Source organism: Phaseolus vulgaris, chromosome 10 (genome assembly GCF_000499845.2).
Source record: "Phaseolus vulgaris cultivar G19833 chromosome 10, P. vulgaris v2.0, whole genome shotgun sequence".
Classification (NCBI taxonomy): Eukaryota; Viridiplantae; Streptophyta; class Magnoliopsida; order Fabales; family Fabaceae; genus Phaseolus; species Phaseolus vulgaris.
In genome coordinates this window covers 2,901,933-2,923,882 of record NC_023750.2, presented here as the reverse complement: position 1 = coordinate 2,923,882, position 21,950 = coordinate 2,901,933, and the positions used below count along the sequence as shown (strand labels likewise).

Here is a 21,950-nt window from a genome sequence, read left to right as displayed (position 1 = left end):
GCTAAGCATATGGTAGCATTTTTCAACATGAATGTTGAGTGTAAATGCAAACCTAAGCACTTGAGAGTTGGAGCATCTAGTGAAATTTATGTAATTTTTTATTCATCCTTTAATTTTAGTTACCTGCTTGTGTGTTAAAATATAGGAGTTTTCATTCACATTTGTCTTGATTATTTGATTTCTTGAAAATTATATCATGTTTGCTATTATGTGTTCTTGGGATTTGCTGTGATTTTTTTTATTTGATTGCACTATATTCCTTTGATTTATTGTGAGTCCATAGAGTGTTTTGCTCATAAGTACAAAAGGATAAGTCTGGAGGTATTTGACAAGCATGATTCTATTCGCACTCTAAAACTTTAATGATAGATTCTTGTACTGTAATAAAAAATAAATATAATGTTTTAAATAAGATTAATATAACTAGATTTATTTGGGCCTTAACTATCATTTATGTTAATCTTGTGTGTTTAGTCGTAATGGATGGTCTAATACTTCTCAAAGTAGACTAGATGGTCTAATAAGAGTGTTTGCTAGACGTTTTAAAGGAATTTCCTACCTTTGCGAGTGGGTTGAATACATGAAAGTCCAAGTTGTTTCTTTGAATAAAGATGGTAAAATAAATTTGAATAGAAGAATTAGAGAATAAAATTTACAATATCTCAAAAACATAATTGGAAACAAATCTTCTGCAAAAATATGAAGGAATAGAGTAAAAAGATACAAGCTTCAAGGATAAATACAGAGCTTGACACAATGCGTTCGAAAATAAAGCATCATAAATCTTCTTAGTTTTCGTATTTTTATTCGTTGTAATTCTTTCGTTTACTTTCATACGAAAGACTAAACTCAAGTTGATTATGTTGTAATTTTACAATGAATTATGATGTTTTTGTTCAATAAAATTTTATTCTTAAATTCTCTGAAACAATCTACATAAGAAGATATGATATTTTTTGAATTATGATTTTTGTTAAAAAGTTGTCTTTAAATGCTTATTGAAAATTCAATTTTTTTATTTAGTTGGAGTTTTGGTTTGTTTGATTAATTATAACTAAACTCTTATTCACTTAGTTCAAGAAATAGAAAATAAACATGAATTTATGTTTAAAACTAATAAAATACTAAATATGTTAGTAGACATTTGTATGGATAAGATTATATTAAATTTGATTAGCAATTCTTTAATTAAGTTTAATATCTATGTGAATATTAAAAGAGAGAAAATTTTGATTAACTATATTATTTCATTAATGTTAGATAATTTAGTATTACATTAACATAATCAAAACATTTTAATTTGACCAATAAACAACAACTATAACTCATATTGTATTATTCATAAAAAAAATTCAAAATATAAATACACGTCCAAATATACTATATATGTATGGTTTTAATATTCCTTATACTTTTAGGTATTTTTTTTAAAAAATCTAAAATTATTTCAAATCTTATAAACTAATAAAATATTTTTAATTTTTGTTAGTTATTATTCAGATTTTATTAGATTTTATTACCAGTTTTATAATTTCATACAATTAATCAGTTCTACAACCTTATATAACTATTAAAATAAAAATATTACTTTAATAAAATTTATAAGATGCTATAACAAATCTTATTTTTTTAAAATTCCAATCTAATTTATTATCTGAGAATAAAATATTAATTTAACAATTTAACAGTTAGTTACATACACATTCCCTATAAGTAATGTTTGTGAGAGCAGAAGTCTCTGGTTGCTGTTCCCTCTTCGTAGCCGCAATTGCTCTCTCTTCACCAAAAGGAGGTAACAGCGATCCACACTACCGTCAGTATCCGTTTTCCACGCCTTTCCTTCGTTCTCGCAACGTCGTCGTTTTGCTTCCAATCCTATCTTTTTCCACAAAACTCCGATTTTCTTCTTCTTCTCAGCCTCATCAACGCGCTTCTGTAAGCGTTCTTCGTTTGATTTAGGTTTGCGTTATGTGCTTATTGCGGTTTGTGGTTATTAATTTATTATAATTCATGTTTTGTTTTTGTTGTAGGGTGTTAGGGTTTGTGTTTGGGGTTTTAGGAGAGCATGGTGAAGGTTCCTGTCAGTGACAAGGAAGGAAGCTCAGTAATGGAGAACGGTGGGTACAGTGATTATCAGTTAGTTCGTCACTTCAGAAGCGTACTTGAGGAAGTCACAAAGGTATGCTATTGTGGATTTTGGAAACTGTTGTGGGTTTTGTTCAATTCAATTTTTATCTTTCTATTGCCAAAGGAAATAAAAGCTGGATTATTGTGGCTCAGGGTGATAGAGGGAATTATGATGAGCTAGTTGGTTATTTGCACCCGAAGAAGAATCTCAATCCCGATGAGGTCGCGATTCTTGTGGTAGGTTCTTGATTTAATGATCATAACTAAGTCAGATGTTGTTAAGTCATTGTGCTAATCACGTCTTGTAATGTTACAGACAACTCTGAGGGCACTTTCTGGAGCAGTGTGCTGTATAGATCCTAATCATCACGAATCTCTTCTCTTTGCTGTAAGATTTTATTTACTGTGACGTGTTTGGGACTTTAAATTCTTCTTACATTAGGGATGATTGATTTTGGTGGAATCTTTGTTCAGGTTTCAAGAATGAGCCTCTGGAATTATGGAACGGAGGTTATGGATGCACTGCTGGAACTCATTATTTCTTTGGTACATGATTTTTTTTTGTCACCGCAGGATATTTTGTAATTCTAGAACCAATTATCAAATTTTGTTAAGTTTGATGCTTGTGTATTTGTGTGCAGGCTGCTTCCAATGGGAAATACATTGATTGGTGTTTGGAGATGCTTGTGAAACATTTTGTGCCCCCTTTTTACCTTATTGATTCTCTGAACAATGAGAATGGAATTGACAGGAAAAACAAAGTTCTGTCTCGGGTGCATGCAGCTTTGAAAGAGATAGCTGATTTGGTGCCTCTTGCCCCATTGCGACTATGTCCAATAGTTGTCCAGAATATGCCCAATGTCTTCAGTAAGGAACGTGTGAGTTCATATGATTTTCTCTAGAGGCTACTAAGTGGATTTGTTTGTGTATCGATATTATGTGATGATGTATAAATTAGCTGGATGTCAATTAGCCATTATACATTTTTATGTTGTCAATTTTGCATATCTGAACTGCTCACTATTTTTACCTTTATTTTTTTGCATATATGGCTAGTTTGGGGCATGGTTTACTTTTGCATTATGAATTATGTAGGATCTGTCGGTTTCCTTGTCCTTGAATTATTTTTTTCAGAAATTATAGTGGTTATTTATTTTATTTTTACGCTTAATGTGCATTTTTATTTCAATACTGTATGTAGAAACACATTATTTGTTGATATAGACTATGGAGAGATTGTGCAACTTATTTATGAAAACTTTGTAACATATCTTTTTCATCAGGGTTCACTTTTTTGTTGCTTGTAGGAGATTGTCATCTATTTTGAGAATATGTTTAAGTTGGAGGGTGGTGCAATTGGAGAAATTGTCGGTGCTACAATTCTGCCTGCTCTTGTGGATAGGTTGCTAGAGTTGGATGTGAGTTAGTTAATTCTCTCTTGAACTTTTCTGTCAAAGAAAGCTGGATCATTTGGCCATTCATATAGCTTTATTAAACTGGCTGTAGGTGGAAATTGGATGGGATGGAATCTTGCAAGAAGATTCCAGAGGCATATTTGATATGGAGTTAGAAGATATTATTAAACTTGCAGACGAGGATGACAACTGTCATAATATGGTATGCTTCTAAATTTTTATTTGAAGTTCATGCTGTGATTTAATGATGGAACAGTACTTAGACAATTAAAATGACTGAGCTGAGTTTATTTGGTAGCTCAAAAAATAAAGCTAATTTAATTATATTTGCTTGAAGGAGAGACTTGTCTTATTCCTATCTTTTGCTATGTAATGTTTGCCTAGTTTATGTTCATTGATACATTTTGATGTCTGTCGTGAAGTTGTTTAATCTCTTACTTCTAATGTTGAATCTCGTCTTAATTTTACAGCCTCAGTCAGAGTTGTTAAATAGGAAAAATTTGCAAGGCAACCAGGTTGTTGAAAAATTAGATAGTCTAATTGTGCTAGCTTTATTGCACCTTGAATCCTGTCAAAGTAGTGGCCGTTTGACTGAGGTATTTCCATCTATAAAATTATGCACATAGTGCCAACATTAAGGCACATAACATATTTAAACTGTGCATCACCATGGCTTCATCATAATATTCTTAGTTCTTATCTTCTATTAGGTATTCGATGTTCTACTTCCTTCATTTCAAAAAACTGTATTGAACGCATACAAGTCAAAATTTACCCAGGTACTGTTTACTTAATCACTAATGTTTCTAACTTGCCTTGTTTTTCTTACTGGTACTATTTCTGAGAAATTGTGTTCTTATTAGTGCTTTATATTTTGTCCCAGTTTGTGATGTTCTATGCGTGTGCACTGGACCCTGAAGGGTGTGGTGTGAAATTCGCCATGGTTCTTGCAGATATGTTTGCTTCTGATCTTAACCCACCTATTACAAGGTATATTTTGTGCTAAAAAAGATTAAAAAGTCACCCATTCCACGAGGCTAAGAACTACAGATGTGGAATGTGGCTTATGTATGCAGTTGTGAAATTTTGGAGAATTGGTTTTACTGCCTTGATGGGTTCTTTGATTTGTGGTCAAGTTACAGCAATGATAAACTGTGTTTGTGGTTTATGCTGCAACTTGAATGATTACCGCTTAATAACTTTCTAAATGTCCTGTTATATGGCTTGATGGGGCTACTGTGTAAAAATGATGGCCCTTGTTTCTGCAACTTAATTTTGTTGTAGAATTTTGGAGAATTGGTTTTACTGCCTTGATGGGTTCTTTGATTTGTGGTCAAGTTACAGCAATGATAAACTGTGTTTGTGGTTTATGCTGCAACTTGAATGATTACCGCTTAATAACTTTCTAAATGTCCTGTTATATGGCTTGATGGGGCTACTGTGTAAAAATGGTGGCCCTTGTTGCTGCAACTTAAATTTTGTTGTAGAAGTGAGCTCCTAATCATGAAATGGTTTTTTATGATAAAAGAATTGGAATAAAATGGAAGTTGTCATGCAGTTGATAAAATAATGTATATGCATGTGTAAATATTTTTTATAATCGATATTTAAAGAACATGACATTGGTAATTGTCTTCATTCATCGTAGGATGAGTGCTGTTGCTTATCTTGCTAGTTATCTCTCTCGTGCAAAGTTCCTTTCAGCTGCATTGGTCACTACCATCATACAAAGGTTTGGAATTTCTTTGAAAGTCAACTGTTTATTTTTGACCAAATAAGTTATCTTTATATTGTTGTAGAAGAGGCAAATTGTTATAAATTGATTTTATGGTCTTTTTTGGGATTTCAGCTTGGTTGATCTGTGTTATGCTTATTGCAAGTTTCGTGATTCTGATTTGAACCCACGAGCACATCAAGTTTTTTATTCTGGATGTCAGGTGAGTCTTATTACATTTGACCTTTTTAGTTTGGGGGTGCTGTAAAGGTGATGATGCCTTTTCATGTCGTAGCCGCAATCATTTTCTTCAGTATTCTTATTTGTTCATTATTTTATTTTTTTGTGAGAGCAGGCTATCATGTACATTATGTGTTTTCGCATGAAATCTCTGATGGACGTTCCTAGGCTTAAATTGCAGCTACTTAATATGCCCATGGAGGCAATCTGGAAACATAAATTGAGTCCGTTGAAGGTAAGGAACTTTTTAGTTTTCAGTGATGTTTTTAATGACAAGCATCTTGTATAATTGTGTATAAAATGATGAGGAAAAACCGAGTCTGTTCATATAATTTTTTTATAAGCACTGGTATTTTTTTATAAACTGGGTGAAGTTTGCACTTTGTCAGAACTCATTGAACAAAACTTTTAATAAGACTGATATAAATTTATCTACCAGGTGTGTTTACCTACTGTAGTAGTGGAATTTCTTAGACAGGCAAAGGCTGCTAAACTTTTCATGGCATCAGAGTCATTTGTTTTCGATGACATGCTCGAGTCTGATCTTTCCAAGGCTTTTGGCGGGATGGATAGACTTGACATGTTCTTTCCGTTTGATCCATGTCTCTTGAAGAAAAGTGAAAGGTTAGTTTTATTTATCTGAATTTATCTCATTTGACCTCAACATTTTATCTAGTTAATTTTTATGCTTATTCTGATTTTTCTCTCCACTCCAACTCTCAATTTGTCACCAGCTACATAAGACCACATTTTGTTCGGTGGTCAAAAGTCAGAACCACATACGATGAAGATGATGATGACATTGGCGAAGTGAGTGACAGTGGCAGCGAAGTATCAGATGATGATTTTGTTGACACCAATACAAGAGATATGATTGATGATGATCTGATGGTGACAGTTGAAGATCTTGATTTTAACCCTGACTTGAACAAAATGTCCATCACGCCCAAAAATTCTTTGAAATATGGGCGAATGCCAGCAAGAATCAGACCTTCCACTAGTCCAGAGTCTCTATGAATTATAGGAGTCCAATACTAGGAGGGAATCAGGTTTTGAAGTAATTGTTCACAATAGAGCATAGTAAAAAATACGTAGTGGTCATGTACCATCATCATTTTTGTATTTATCTTGTACTTTGTTGAAGTGAGTAAGGAGTAGCCAACTCTTAAGATTTGTTCCTTTATGTTATCTTGTAATTATAATTTATGTTGAGGATATGTTGCTGCATCAAATACACTAATTCTTGGAATCATAATTTGTTACTTTGGCCTCTATTACTATCATAGCTGCAGATCTGAAAATATTAATATTTACATTATTATTTTATACAATCTTCTATCTATCAACACACAATATTAATAAATATTTGCATAATTAGTTTTAGAAGCGATTCTCTAACATAGCATATTGACTTTTAGATAATTTTAATGTGATTTAGAATCTCACTGTTAATGTGCGCAATAAGTAATAAAATAAAGTCAAAATTATATATTTAATTAGAAAATAATACCATGTTAATTCATAAGTTTTGTACCATGTACAGTTTATTATTTCTATTTGTAACTCTGGCTTGGTCACAAGAAATTAATTTTCTGTACGCTTCAAAACTTTGTATTCGTATTTGAACAGATGAGAATAAAATGATGCGAGTAATTTTTCTTCTGTTTTGTAGATAGAGGATTTGGCTACTCTTGAAGTGAGGAGGTGCACTAATAACAATTCATTACAAAATTAATAATTATAATGTTTTATGTTTTTGAAATATATATTTAGTAAAATCATATTTTAAACAGAATTTTGTAATCAATAGTTAGCCATGATTCATTGGAGAACATTTTTCCTTTAGGGAAACTCAACTTAGAGCAGTTCTTTGCATTAACAATGAGCACATTCTTTAGGCAATTTCTCCTTGCAGCATATCAATTACAACATGCACCCAATCCACTATTGAAAATGACAAAAATATCCTTCATAAATGATGAAAATAACCTTACACAAAAGGAGGTGTAAATAGAAATCACTTCCAGAACCTTTTATCTGGAAATATTTTGGATTTTAATATTTGGAACACATTTTTAAATTTCGAAATTTTTTATCCGAAATACATTTTTAATTTTTGATTTTTTTTTATTTCGGATTTTCAAATCCGGAATAAGGGTAATTTTAGAATTTTGTAAAAATGATAGGGTGTAGGTCAAAGTTGATATGGTGCAAGAAGAAATTGCCCATTCTTTAAAGTAGACTTTTTACATTTGGTCCACATCCAGCCCACACGATTTGATCCTGACCTGCATGGACCAAGGTCAAAAAAATTTCAAACAAATTTTTTCTACACCATATCATTTTAAACCTGCACCTTACAAAATCCTAAAATGTTTTATTTCACTTTAGCAAGCTCCAACGGTAATGAGTGTATGTGTTGGTGATTTCCAAGTGGTGGTGGAGGTGACATTCCACTGCGATTAAGTGCAGTGGAAATGGTCTTCGTGTTTAGAAGCATGGATGTGGTATTTGAGGTAAGTAGGCCTGTTTAAATAAAGTGAGGAGGATATGGTAGAATATACGTTTCTGGATATTTGGCCCCAAAAAGATACTACTAATGCAAATATTCGAAAGGATTTATGTTAATGTTGTTATGTGTTCTGGATAAGATAATGTGGAATGAATAATACATAATTTGAAAATGTATATTCAGAAAAGAATTGAGTTAGGTTGTATTAGTTTTGGACGAAGATATCCAAAACCGAGTTAGGTTGGGTTATGACTTATGGACATACGAATCCAAAATTCAAATATCCTTATCTATATATATATTTGGAATGAGTTATTTGTGCTTTTTTATTTGGAATGTAGTTTTTCCTGAGGCAGTAGTACGATGAATACAATTGATTCACATACGAGGATATTAGGAGAGGTAATGTGTGAGACGAACTAGATGATGTTGATCTTGAACAGTCAATATCTTATAACGCGTTAGATAATGAATGTATGACATATCAGTGTAATTAGGCATTTAAAAAGAATGAGGTAAGATCAAAAGTACATTATTATATATATGTCGTATGTGTGAAGTATATTTTATGAATGATATATAAATTTGACATATGTAATTGTAGGTATTTGTTACTCGAGATGACTTCTTGGACTGGACGAGAAGGGTTGCCTTCGATTTTGATTGTTATTGTTATATTAAGGTCGATTACATGGATTTGGAATCGAGGAATAATGATGTATGTATTATTATCTTTCCAAAAAAGACATTTATGTGTGCACCACATGATAAAGTGAAAATTAAAGGTGCTCAAAAGGGTTGTCTTACTAAATTTATGAGATCAACTAAGTGAATTCCTTCTTATTTTAAACATGCGGATGTCCTACATTCACAATATGATAGTTGTTCAACTAAGAAATCTAATGAAGGAGACATCCAACAAATTGCTCCTACACAATCAATTCCTTTGCTAGATTAGTTTCCTGTATGGTTTTACTCATACATTGTTGATGTTAAGGCTGATGGTCATTGTGGATACCATGTTGTTGCCCAATTGTGGATACAATCAATGCCTATTTTTCTTTTAAAGACCCAATCACCAAATGATTTGACTCACCAAATGATTTGACTCACCATCGAATTACAACATCAACACCCCTCTTAGTAATTGATGGGGTGGTTTTAATCAATCAATTGTAGCACAATTGATGACATGCAATTGTTGAGGTAACTTTGACATTTGTTTGGTTAAAGTTTCAATATGTTGGGCCAGGAGTGCTTCAGTTGTGGTTAGTTTTAACACTCCCTTCTTTTGTTTAGCATGTCTGTTATGTTGTACTCGATAGTCCATTGAAGTCAAAACATCAATAATTCAGATTGCTTGCTCTGCATCAACAACCATTATGGTTCCTACTGCTGCTGCAACATCTAATATCATTTTTGTATCAAGTCTCAAACAATTGTGAAAGATATTTAGTTGGACTATGTCTTCAAATTTATAATTAAGAGATCTTCTTAAAAATGTCTTATACATTCATGCTATAAAGATTTCAGATTTTGATTTTATAAAGCGAAAGAGTGGATAAAACTTGTCTAAATTTTTTTCTTCAATATCATTCAAACTATTTAAGTTGTGGTTGGGTATGATTTAAGCAACTCTTTTGCTTTGCCAGCTAATGAGAAAGGGAACAATCATAGGTAGAATGATTCAAAGTCCTTTTCTTGGAACTGAAAGTGGATAAATGAGTATATGGATCTTCATGATCCATTCTTGTGAATGAGTAGCTACTGATTAAGTTCAGAAATGCTAGCTTTATTTCCAATGATCTAGTTGCAACATGCATGACTATGGTTGAAAAATATCTTGGTCCTTACTAAAGCATAGTTTCCTAAAGTTTTTCTTGGGGGATTAACAATCCTCCTTCCTTTAAACTTTCTATTTTCACCCATATCTTTAGATTGAGTTGTATAAGATTGAGAGTTGGGTGAGGTAAGATATGATCCTTTTTCTTGATCTCTTTGGTTGTATTTGAGCTTTATTCTTTATGATCTTACAAGCTTTTCAATATCTTGCTCAAACAAAATATTTTCTGAAGAAGACTTTCCTTTTGTTAGCATGGAAGTGTATTCATAAGGAGATATATTTTTATTTTTAACGTTTGGGATTGAAAGAGCTTTGTGAACTTCTCTTGTTATTGTTATTTATAAATGCTATGTTTATTTATCCTTTTTGTTCTTTATGGTCAAATCAAGTCGACACTATTATAACTTATTTCTACATTAAGAGGGAATTGTTCACCATAGTTTCAGTTCCACGCTCTACGACTATTGAGTTCTATGGCTAGTTGCATAGGGATCCGATACATGAAATTGCCTTCTGACCTCATTCATGCTTTATGGGCAATCAATGGCGTTCCTCACCATTAAGCATTAAACACACTTCCAAACCTAAGGAATTTGAAATTCAAATGAAAACACAACATTCATAAACAACAATAACTTAAGAAATCCCAACATAGTAAGTTTAACAACTCATAATGAAATTTTACAATGAATGCTGAAGTATGAAAAACTAAAGAAAAAACATGGACCCTTGAATGTTGTAGGCCAACTTAGGCTCTTATTCCTTTCTTCTAGAGATTTCTCTAGGCTTTAACCTTGAGGCTTTCTTATGATCTCTCTCTTATACCTCTAATGCCTCTCTTAATCTTAGTGGTTTTGCCTCTTGATGGTTTGGAATGAAGCCTCAATATCCCTATTTATATATTTTTAGAATTAAACTCCAAGGGATTCAACAGATTTGGCTTCTGTTCAGCGGATTGACTTTCTTCATGCTAAAATAACCTTTGAGCTTCAAGCCCAGTTTTTGGGCTTTCAGGGATTCTTAGATTCAGGGATCTACTGGGGATTCATTTCCAAGTATATGTGTTCAACCATTTTGGTTCCGCTCTGCCATTTATACTCTAGTTTCTTTATTTTTTTCTGGCGCCAATCTGCTCATCGTATGATGGAAGGGCTCAACGTTTTGAGTGTTTTATTGGGATTGTTCTCTGGACTCAATCCGTTGAGCCTTTTTTTCATGTGCTGGGCAAATTGACTCTTTTTTGCTTGGTCTTGTTTTGTTGGTTTTCTGCCATTTTCTGTAAGATTTCTTATTTTTCTAGTTCTCCCTTTAATGCAACTGCCTTTTGGATGGATTAAACATGCTTTCTTATTCATTTTTATACATCTCCTATACAAAATGCATGCTAATTGACCTATGATTTCTACTATACTTTAGCCCCTATATGTAACCTGTGCTTTATATAAGATTTTCACAATGCAACTTCAAAGAAGAATGGTCAGTTAAAATAGTGATCTTTGAGCCTAATAGATATGAATGAAGTTTATCGAAAGTGCCCACAAGGAAGAGGAACTGCGATAACTAATGGAAAGGATGCAAAGGTTAGAGGATACACAAGCGAGACAAAACCGCAAGAGGAGATGGGAGACTAGAAGTGACACAAGACAATACATGCACTATGGAAGTCAAGAAGAAGAAGAAGAAGAAGAAGAGTGGAGAGTGAAAATTATGAAGCTAGGCGCCATCATCAACAACCAAAGAAGACCCTACCTTTTGTAAAATTACCTAGTTTTAATGGGGATAGTGACCCAACTGTATATCTAGGATGAGAAGCTAAGGTAGAACAAACTTTTAATGTGTATGAAATCGAAGAGGACCAAAAGGTTAATTTAGCTTCCCTAAAATTTGAGGACTATGCCATGCAATGGTGACATCAAATTGTAATGGACATTGAGCTAAACAAGAGGCCAACTGTGGTCTCTTTGTATGATTTAAAAGAATGCATGCGCGCGCGAACGATATCATTTTCATTTCTCTTACATTCTTGTTTTCTTCTTTTCCGTTTTGGTTTTTTCATCTTGTTGCTTTCCATTATATGCTTGGTTAAGTTCGTGTCTAGTGAGAATCTTCTTTGGATTTCTCACCATATTTATTTAAAAATAAAAAACTCATAAACAAGTGAAACTCCTTAAAATGTGCAATCTTAAAATCAACTCACACCATCATTTCATCTCTAAGTTTTGGTAGACATTTCAAAAGGTCTTAGGGACCACTTTTTGGCTTAGTTCGACATACCATCCACATATGAATGGAAAATCACAAAGAACTATCGAATCTTTAGAAGACTTGCTAAGAACTTGCATATTGGACCACCTAGGCAGTTGGGATGAGATTTTGTCCTTGGTAGAATTTAACTATTATAATAGTTATCAAGAAAGTATAGTTATAGCTCCTTGTGATGCGTTATACTAGAGAAAATGCAAACACCTTTATGTTAGATTCAAGATGGAGAGAATGTAGTGGTTGGGCCATACTTAATAAAATATACGAATAAGAAAGTCAATATGATTTAAGAGAGGATAAATACATCATTAATTAGGTAGAAATCTTATGCAAATCGAAGAAGGAAACCTTTGGAATTCTTTGTAGGAGAATATGTTTTTATGATAGTTACACCATTCTCTAGTGTGGGAAGAGCCATCAAATAAAGTTAACTCCAAAGTTCTTAGGACCTTATTATATTATTAGGAGAATAAGTTTTGTTGCATAGAAGTTGTCCATACCTCCTTCTTTAACCAACATTCACAACATCTTTCACGTACCACAATTGAGGAAGTATGTACCATAATTGAGGAAGTATGTACAAGATCACAATCATGATCTAGAATCTGATTTAGAATAGATAAAAGAAACATTATCTTTTGAAGTTAAACTTGTTAGAATTATAAACCCGTAAGTAAAGCAACTTTGTGGGAGGAGTATTGTTTAATATGACTATTGTTTATGTTAATGCCAATGAAGTGGTAAATAGTTGTTATTATTAGTTAAAACTTACCTAAAACTAAAGGTAATTTTTTTTTTCCATCATCTCTTGTATCTGCTTAATATTCGCAAGAGATGATAGTTGAGAAAATTAAGTAATCCATGAGGTATTTTGACTCTTTGACCAAGTTAATCAACTGTTTCCTATAGTTTTCATGAATGTTCCTTTAAACCTATAAAAACAATAGACAATTTATTGTTATTTTGACAAGATGAATTGATTAACAATAATTTTTTAGATGTTGTGAAAGTTTTTAAATTTTACTTTTTATGTTCCACATCTTTTTGTTTTTGTTTTTTATCTTTTTATTTTGTCATCATTCACATCTTTAAGAGATAGAGATTTATGTATAGATTTGTGCCTTTTGAAATTAAAAAATATTGTATTGGTAAAGTCATTATGTAAATTTTTTCTATCAAATTATCAAGGTCTTCCTAAAATAATGTAAGTAGTTTTCGTGGGCATATCACAACAAACTTCATCTTCAAATTCGCCGATTATGAGTGTGATGAGAAATTATTTATTTAGATTATTTTCTTTCTCTTTAATCAACAATTTATAAGGTTTGGTGTATAGATAGTGGATAATAAGTTTATCCACTACTCTTGTATTAGTTACGTTAACACAACTACCCCGATCTACAATCATTAAACATAATTTATTATTAGTAAGTCATCACTACAAGAAATCATTAAATAGAAACCAATTTTAAAGACAAAAATAATTAGTTGGTATAGTGACTAAATTAGATACCATTCTAAAGACTACAAAAATTATTGGTTTCTAAATTAATTTCTATTATTGATAAATAGTTTCTAAATTGGTATCTAATTAGCTACCAGGTTTTTGCTACCAAATTTAGAATCTAAATAATTGGTAGTTAAAACCTTGGTAGCTAATTAGATACCAATTTAGAAATTATTTATCAAAAATAAAAATTAATTTAGAAATCAATAATTTTTTAGTCTTTAAAATGGTCTCTAATTTAGTCATTATAGCAACTAATTATTTTTTATTTCTAAAATTGGTTTCTATTTTTTGATTTTCTTGTAGTGCATCTAGTAGGGAAAATATTTTTTTCAATAAGAATTGTCAAAGTCCCTTTCTACTTGACCAAGAATTTTCCTTACTATCAACAAATCACCTTCAAGTGACACTTCAAGTTCATTTTCCGTAGATAAAGGACATGATTGAGAAGATTCATTTTCAGAATTAATTGGGGAATCATTTTCACTTTTATTCTTTTTCTTATTCTTTATAGCCTAGTGAAAATTGGTTTTTGTGTTCCTCCTTGCCTCCCACCTTCTTTCGTTTTCACTCTGTTTTTGTGATTCTTCAAATTTTAACAATCTCTCCATCATCAACCTTATGTTTTCATCTTTTTCTACTTCTCTTATTTTTGGAGGCTTGTAGTTTCACTAAGATTTTTGCTCTATTTCGATATATTGGTGATGATGATGTTGTTTTAATTATAAAACACAAACAAGTAATGGCAAACTAAAAGAAACACAGTTAGAAGCACAATAGAATGTTACTCTCTAAGTGTTGTATACCATCAACATGTTTAGTGAAAAGTAGTAAAGTGTGTCCTTGAGTCACTCAATCTTTGAAACAAAGAGAATTAACTTTTCAAGAATTTATGTCTTGTATCTAAGTATCAAATGCAACAAGAGCAACTCACCACACACTTAAGAAGTTGAATGAGTTGCAGGTAGCATCAATTGTCTCGTGGCAGATGTCAGATGGGTCAAGTCACAATCGAATCATGACACTTAAACTCTATGTTCTCATGCATAAAGAGTTGCACTATAACTATTAGATATATAGTTTTTGGCCTAGTGGTAAGCGCTCAGTCTAACAAAATGTTACAAACTTATAAATGACAAAACTCAGAATTTTGAAGATAACCAATAATGAACAAAAGAAGAAGTTAAAACCAAAATAGTAGATATATGACAAAACTATGAATATGATAAAGAGAAAAACACTTTTAAAATACAAAAGTAAAAGAAATATAAGAAAAGTAATAGAAGTTATCCAAACAAACTAATTAATATATAAATTCACGTAACAAAATGTCATAATCATGTTTTCAAATCTATATGAATCAATAAATATTACACCTAGCTTAGAACAAATTGGATTAACAATTTAATTCTTTTTTAACTCAATTTTATTTCCATTTTTTATTATATTGTTCATGATCATTCAATTTTTTTTTATGTGTTTTTAGATTTCTAAACTTACACACAATACTACTTTATGATTCCATTAAGAATTGAACACTTCATTTCCTCTGAAGCTATCTAACCAATTCAAACTCAAAGTAAAATCAAACTTACACATTAATTAAAAATTTGTTGTTTATAGAACTCTTCTTTTTGTAACAAAGGCTTGAACAACTAGAATAGAAGGAACGAAAACTTTAAAATGACAACATGAACATCTGACTCAATCAAAGAAAAGAAGGACAATACTAGAATTTGAAAAGCTTTCAAAAAAGTTATTTTGGCGAAACTAACTAAAAGCCACATTTATTTTTATATTCAACTTTCAACACACCTAGATGAGGTTTCTTACACACCTTATCATCATTGGAACATGTATCAACTATTATGATCTTGACATTAAGAAACTATTTCACTAAATCCCTCAAGGTATAGTATAAAACATAAAAAATGATTTCCCCTAATACCCATGAGAACTCGGGGTTGAGTATTTGAGAATTTTTTTTCTTTCACTTACTCCTAATAGTACTTGACCAAACTATTTCATTGGTTTCTAGGGTAGAAGTTTTTCATTTATGCCCATAGTTGAGCTTTACGATGGCCTTTTCCACCAAAGGTAAAGTAGTCATGATAACTACAATAACATAAACTAGCAGAGGAAATATTTCCTCTACTATATCTCTTTTTTATAGGAAAAAAGTCGGTACAAATCTTAGAGAAAGATTATTCACCAATACTATCCCTATTGACAAAAAGTATACCACCACGAGAAGAATTAGAAAACGAAGGAGAAGTATAAGACATGGCGGAAATGCAAGTTGTACCTTGATGGACGAAGTACATATGACAACCAAAGAATGCAAACGAACAAAGAATTTGATACTAAAACTGAGAAGGCGTAAAATCACACAAGGTGAAATGAGTGTTTAAATAACGAGAGTTCGAAAACACACGAAATGGTGTGACATTCCTTCTTTGTCCCAACGTCACCCCTTAAGGTAATAGTTTGAGACATGTGTTGTCTAAACATTTTGATGGTTTAAAAGTTCTCATTAATGCTCGTAATGATACCTTATTCTTAACTATTATTCTTAATGACGAGTGCGTCAAAATAGTTGTAAGAGATCGACCTCATTAAAATGATTGTAAAATATTGACCTCAATAAAAATAAAATAATCCAAAAGATCATACCTTAACAAATCAATCATAATAAATCAACTATTCTCAATGAGTTATTAATTAGTGATGATTCAAATAGTCAAGTATTAGATTACGAACTTAAGATTGGTATTCAAGTATTTAAAGTTTATCTTAAAATACTTATTTAGAAATAGAAATATACTTTCTGATACTTAATTTTATTAGCATAGATAACCAAAAGTCTATAAATACATATCATACCTTGATTGGTATCCATCGAACTACTCACTCAATATTCAATTATTCTTTACATTTTTATAACTAAAACTCTTTATATTTCTATTTAATTTGGAGAAGTTAAGTCTCAATAAAACGACAAAAAAAATTAAAAAGAAAAAGTTTTATTCCTTGCGAAGCCAAGTTACTTTTAACTACAATAATAAGAATTATATTTTACAAAGAAGTTAATGAATTATAAATATTTTCATTTTTGAACATATTTTGGTTCTTGGTGTGAATGAACCAATAACACGACCATAACAACGACTCCATTACATTGATTCAAAATACATCACACATAATTTATATTCGTCTAATTATTTCTTTCCACTTTTCCCTTTTACTTTCTGTATTTTTCCACTTTTTAATGAATTAATTAATGCTGAAAGGACATTGAATAAATAAATAAATAGAACCGAAAAAATAGAAAAAAAAGCTAGCTAGGATTTATAGGAAACAGAGAAAAGGGTCGGCAATGATTTTGGACTTTGGTTTGTATCCAAAATCTGTGATTAATTTATAAAATTTGTAATTTCTATTTTTAATTATTTTGCAATTTAATTTTTCATAATTTTGTTCATTGAACCTTTTTATACTATTTTGGTTTTTTAGTTTTTAATCCTATGGTAGCAACTTCATCAATTCTGTAAAAAAAATCTACAATTATCATATATTTTTAAGTTGTCATCAATTCTATAAAAAATATATACAAATACCATGTTTAAAGTAATAGAAATACTAACATGGTTGAATAAAATTACAGATAATTGAAAATTAAATATAAAATTTGAGAGATGAAAATTATGGTTAATTAAAGATTAAAAAGAGTCAAATTTGCATTAGCAGAAATTAAGAAACAAAATTTATAGTAGGTTTGGTAAAATAAGGTCAAAATATATATATGATAAAAAAAAAAGAATATTTATATATATGGAGCACTGCACAGCACACATCTCAAGCAGAGGCAGAGTGGACTGACTTGTGTTTCAGTTTATAAGGCACACCCCACAACCGATCTCTCTTTAACGGTTACTTTTGTGGTTTGTGTTTGTGAGAAGAAAAAAAAAAAGAGTATAAAAAAAATAGTTGAGTCTCTTTACCTCTCTCTGATCAGTGAGTGATTGAAGAGTTTGGTTCATCTTAGGTGAGATGGATTATAACAACAATGACGGGTAAATCTCTCTCTTTCAGTTTCTTGTTTATGTGTTTTCATTTTCTTTATTTTGATTTTGGTTGTGATTGGTTTGGATGGTGGGGGTTTAGGTGGGTTTGGGAGGTGCATTTTTGTGATTGGAGATGTGGGTTTTTTTTCTTTTTTTTTTCTTTTTGTGCTGTGTTCTTTCATGTGTTTTGCTTATGAATTTATGGTGTGGTTGTAGTGATTTGTTTTTGGACGGTGGGTGTGTGTTTTTCTTTTCCTGAATTTATTTGCTTTTGGAGACAACCTTGTTGTGTTCCTTCTGGGGTTGTTTGTGTTGCTGTTGCTAGGTGCATTTTGGTTTTACTATTGGAAGAAATGATGCAAGATGATTGGGTTGTTTTTTTTTCTTTTTTTTTTTCTGGTGTGTGTGGTTTTGATTGGTATTTTTTGGGATATGGATAAAGAATGTAGGATGAGGGTTGTGGCTTCGTTTAATTAAATTGGTGGGTCAGCTGTTTTACCCTATTTTCCTGTTGATTTTTTCTTTTCATTTTTGCTTTTCTTTTCTGCTTTTTCTGTTGTTCCTTGGCTATGATTTCTAATATGTAATCTGATGGTTTTGTTTTAACATTTTGTTGGTGGTAGTTGCTTCAGTTTTCCTGATGTCAATCTTCCCTTTGTCCATGGTACTAATTATGATGTGTAAAAACTTTGTTTGGGGACTGAGGTGAATTGTGGAATGGGCATTTACTTGGCTCTTGAATTGGGGGTTTCTTTTGTGTTTTCCATCTCTTGTTATGTGGTCTGTTGGCTAATCTTTGCCAATGTTGCATAATAACAATGACACTTGTCTTCTCTTTTTCTTAGTGGTGCTAGTAGGGAGCCATGGGGTTGGCAAGGGGCGAATTATAGTCTCGGAAAGACTTCTGACTTTGGTAAGTTGTACTGTAACTTTAGTAGCTTTTACTGAGCCGATGCATGAGGAAAATGTGTTGTTTTGAGCAGAAATTTCAGAAGATCTGTGGAATGATGTGCCTCAAAATAAAGAAGATCTTTCGTACATGTTGGATGATGAAACAACCCCAGTTAAGGCTTGTGGTGATTTGGCATATAATGTCAATAATGATGGTAAGACAGTTCTCTTGCATGAGCATGGTCTTGACATTGTCTGAACAATATGTGTTGACATTGGATGATGCAACTTGATCAATTGTCTTTTCTTTATGGTTGTTGTTGTTATTACTTTTCCATTTCTAATTCAAACAATGGTTGATTTTAGATTCAAATAATATGGAAAAGGAAGTAGAGGAATGCAGGGAGACTTATTCTCAAGCCAAGAGGCGGCGGATGCTACAGTTCAACAGCCAGGATAGTGATCAATCTCTATCCAATGAAGAGATGTCTTTGTCATATCTTCAAAATGTCAGTGCTCGTAGCAATCTTTTGGGATTAACTTTTCACATTCATATTTTGTTGAATGGTTCAAACACTATATAAAAGGACTTGTGAAATACAGATTTTTTCTTATTGTTCAAAACCTTGCAAATATTTGAATATTTCCTCAAGTCAATTACATGCTGATATTAACATCGTTCATGATTGAAAAAAGAATAACTAATATCTTCAATGCCTTGACTTAAAGTCGCTTATCATCGTTCTTCTTTCTGTTAGATCTATATTTTCTTGGCTAGACTTCATAACCATCATTCAGCTGCAAGTAGGGGCTTATTCGCTTTTCCACTGAATGTATATTGTAATCACATGATGGCTTGATGTAGAATACTGTTAACTACCAGAGTTTATTAAAGATGTGTGTGCTTAAAATCTTTTTATATTGTTTCTAGTAATAATTATTTAGGGTAGATTTCTTTTTTTTTTCTGATCCTCTTTGTTATTAGTTCTAATTGTCCCTATCTTGGCTAAAAAATCCTTGCTTCTTTTCTTGTGGTTTTTCCTTAATTTATCAGTGTTACTTCATTACATATGCAGGGGAAAGAGGACCCGGTTAAGGATATTTTTCCGGAAGTGTCACAATGGATGTCAGGGGCATCAGGTTTACCTTTGGCAGGATTTTGCTTTATGTCTTACTGGGTGATATAATCTTCTCTAATTTATTTCTATGTTATTTCTTGTGTTCTCCCAATCATTATAGATTACCCAATAGGAAATGCATCTGCATCTGATTATGTGAACCTGGAATCAACTGAAACGTGGCTCGCGGAATACTTCAATGATGCTGAGATGGATTTCAGTCCTGATGAATTGTATGCTTCTCAGGGCCATTGATTTGTTTTGGATATTTGACTATGCAAAATATAATCTGATGATTGTGTGTTTTGACTCAGGAATTTTTCCGGGGCAGATGATGTTCAAATTGATGTTGCAGGTAGGTTTACATTGTTTCTACCCACTATTGTATGCTAATTTCATTTCTTCCTTCATTCTTTACTCTTTCCTCCATGGGTTGTTTTCAAAATCTTTTCTTACTCCTGCAGAGCTTAGTTCCACCATCGCACCATCACGTCAAGAAAATGCAGTTCAAATGCAAGTTCCTCGGACCACCCGTAATATTATCATCAAAGGTTTGACATTTTTCTTGGCATAATCTTTCTTTAGGGTTAAACATACCAAGTATCTGCTTAGTTTCTCTTGTATGCTATATGATGTATAGGCCAAAGTGTGATAGTTGGGCACAAAACATGATCTTATACCTACTTCAAACTTCCTTGGAGACATTTTTAGACATGAACACTACTAATTCAGACTTCTTTTTCATGTGTAGGTAGGAAATCTTTTATACATACTCCTACGAAGCTTGCCTCTTCTGTGGCATATCCATTTGCCTTCATTAAACCAAGTGGTGCACATGGAGATGTAACTCTGAAGGAAATAAACCAGCGCATTCGAACACCGGCACCGTCGAAATCGAAGCAAAGTAGTGATGATCCATCTGCTTACCCCAAGTCAGCCTTCTCAGGGAAGCCTGTGGTTGGTAAAACAAAAATTCGCACTGAAGGGGGAAAAGGTAGCATCACCATTATGAGAACTAAAGGTTAGGCACAAGTGGTTCACTACTACTAACGTTTCTCACCCATTAATATGGGATTGACTTCATTTTCTGTAATATATCTGGCAGATATAGAAGTTGATACTGCAATTATTTCTTTCTTGTTGACATGCATATATTACACCACCTTAGTGTTTTTCTTTCCAGTGGGATCTAGATAATCTTATACCTGTTCTTTTTGTGGGGGGTTTATGATTTTGTTTTGAGCTAAGTCTGTGATGAGAATCTTAGATCATTAGTCCCCACCATTCATAGTCTGTAATGACAATTTCACTAAGCTTGCCTTAGCTTTTGTAATTGAATATACAGATTATTTTAGTTTGGTGTTCTTGTTTATGTCTTGTGCAAGAGTTTCTTCTACTTGCAGGATCAGTTCAGTTTTATATGTTTTACACTTGATAATAATGCAGCCATAGATACAAGAAGTAGAATTTTATGATGTAGATTATGTTTTAAAAAGTTCATACAAAAAATTTGATTAATGTTTCATCAATCTGCTTTGTTTTGACAGATAATACATTATTTTGACTGTTGTTAAAAATTCAATTCAAATAAATTGTGCAACAGCACCATTTAAAACCTTTATGACATTTTTTCACGTTTTCTTTTGCTAGAAAGTGGGAGCAGGTGAAATTTAATATCATATTGTGAGAAGATATACTGAAAAGATAAATGTAAAATTGAAAATAATGAAAATGATTTTTAATAATAATATAATACTAACTTAAAGATATAATAAATTAATATGTTTTGATTTAAATCAGTGAATTAAATTTCAAATTACATGATATACTTATTCTTCCTCGTCTACTATGTTTTAAAAATAAAGCAAATGACAACATATAACTATTCATGTTAATAAAGAAAAGTGAAATTAAAATTGTTTTCAATAAGATTTTTTAAATTTCTTTTGTATAAAATGTTATATTATGAATTCTAATTATTGATTTTTCAATTTTATGTTTTTATTATGAATATTATTGTCTCCATCTTTTTAACTGTCATAATTTATGCAAAAAATGTTTTTGTCATTAGTTAAAAGACAATCTTAATTATGTTTTATATTATACTTTTGTGTTGACTTTAATTTTTAATTATTTAATTTATTTGTTAAAAACTCTCATTTAAAATCTTATGAATTTGTTTTAATTCGAAAGTAAAGTTTTATGACATTTAATAGTGATATAGAGGAAAGTTAATGGACTAACAAGAAAAATCAAG

General features: G+C 31.6%; 2 protein-coding genes across 2 annotated transcripts; both read left to right on the top strand.

Moving 5' to 3' along the window:
- Positions 1-1,794: 1,794 nt before the first annotated feature.
- On the top strand, positions 1,795-6,773 carry LOC137818101 (uncharacterized). The gene is made up of 16 exons (XM_068621328.1): positions 1,795-1,936; positions 2,031-2,179; positions 2,281-2,364; positions 2,444-2,515; positions 2,602-2,673; positions 2,769-3,005; positions 3,435-3,545; positions 3,634-3,744; positions 4,013-4,138; positions 4,253-4,321; positions 4,426-4,532; positions 5,191-5,274; positions 5,392-5,479; positions 5,612-5,731; positions 5,936-6,120; positions 6,231-6,773. The coding sequence occupies exons 2-16, from the start codon at positions 2,066-2,068 to the stop codon at positions 6,511-6,513; spliced, it is 1,863 nt and encodes a 620-aa protein (XP_068477429.1). The 5' UTR covers positions 1,795-1,936; positions 2,031-2,065; the 3' UTR covers positions 6,514-6,773.
- Positions 6,774-17,472: 10,699 nt separating this feature from the next.
- Positions 17,473-21,065, top strand: LOC137819228 (protein XRI1). Its single transcript, XM_068623012.1, has 9 exons — positions 17,473-17,693; positions 18,530-18,597; positions 18,668-18,790; positions 18,942-19,084; positions 19,652-19,715; positions 19,815-19,926; positions 20,008-20,048; positions 20,158-20,244; positions 20,445-21,065. The coding sequence occupies exons 1-9, from the start codon at positions 17,671-17,673 to the stop codon at positions 20,717-20,719; spliced, it is 936 nt and encodes a 311-aa protein (XP_068479113.1). The 5' UTR covers positions 17,473-17,670; the 3' UTR covers positions 20,720-21,065.
- The last annotated feature ends 885 nt before the right edge of the window (positions 21,066-21,950 follow it).

What these genes read in the sequence shown, in the direction of transcription:
- LOC137818101 (XM_068621328.1), top strand. Translation starts at nt 2,066, where the DNA reads ATGGTGAAGGTTCCTGTCAGTGACAAGGAAGGAAGCTCAGTAATGGAG. An exon ending in GTCACTACCATCATACAAAG is followed by an intron (nt 5,275 to 5,391) that starts GTTTGGAATTTC and finishes TTGGGATTTCAG; the next exon opens with CTTGGTTGATCTGTGTTATG. An exon ending in TTTTTTATTCTGGATGTCAG is followed by an intron (nt 5,480 to 5,611) that starts GTGAGTCTTATT and finishes TTGTGAGAGCAG; the next exon opens with GCTATCATGTACATTATGTG.
- LOC137819228 (XM_068623012.1), top strand. Translation starts at nt 17,671, where the DNA reads ATGGATTATAACAACAATGACGG. An exon ending in GATTATAACAACAATGACGG is followed by an intron (nt 17,694 to 18,529) that starts GTAAATCTCTCT and finishes TCTTTTTCTTAG; the next exon opens with TGGTGCTAGTAGGGAGCCAT. An exon ending in CCGTAATATTATCATCAAAG is followed by an intron (nt 20,245 to 20,444) that starts GTTTGACATTTT and finishes TTTCATGTGTAG; the next exon opens with GTAGGAAATCTTTTATACAT.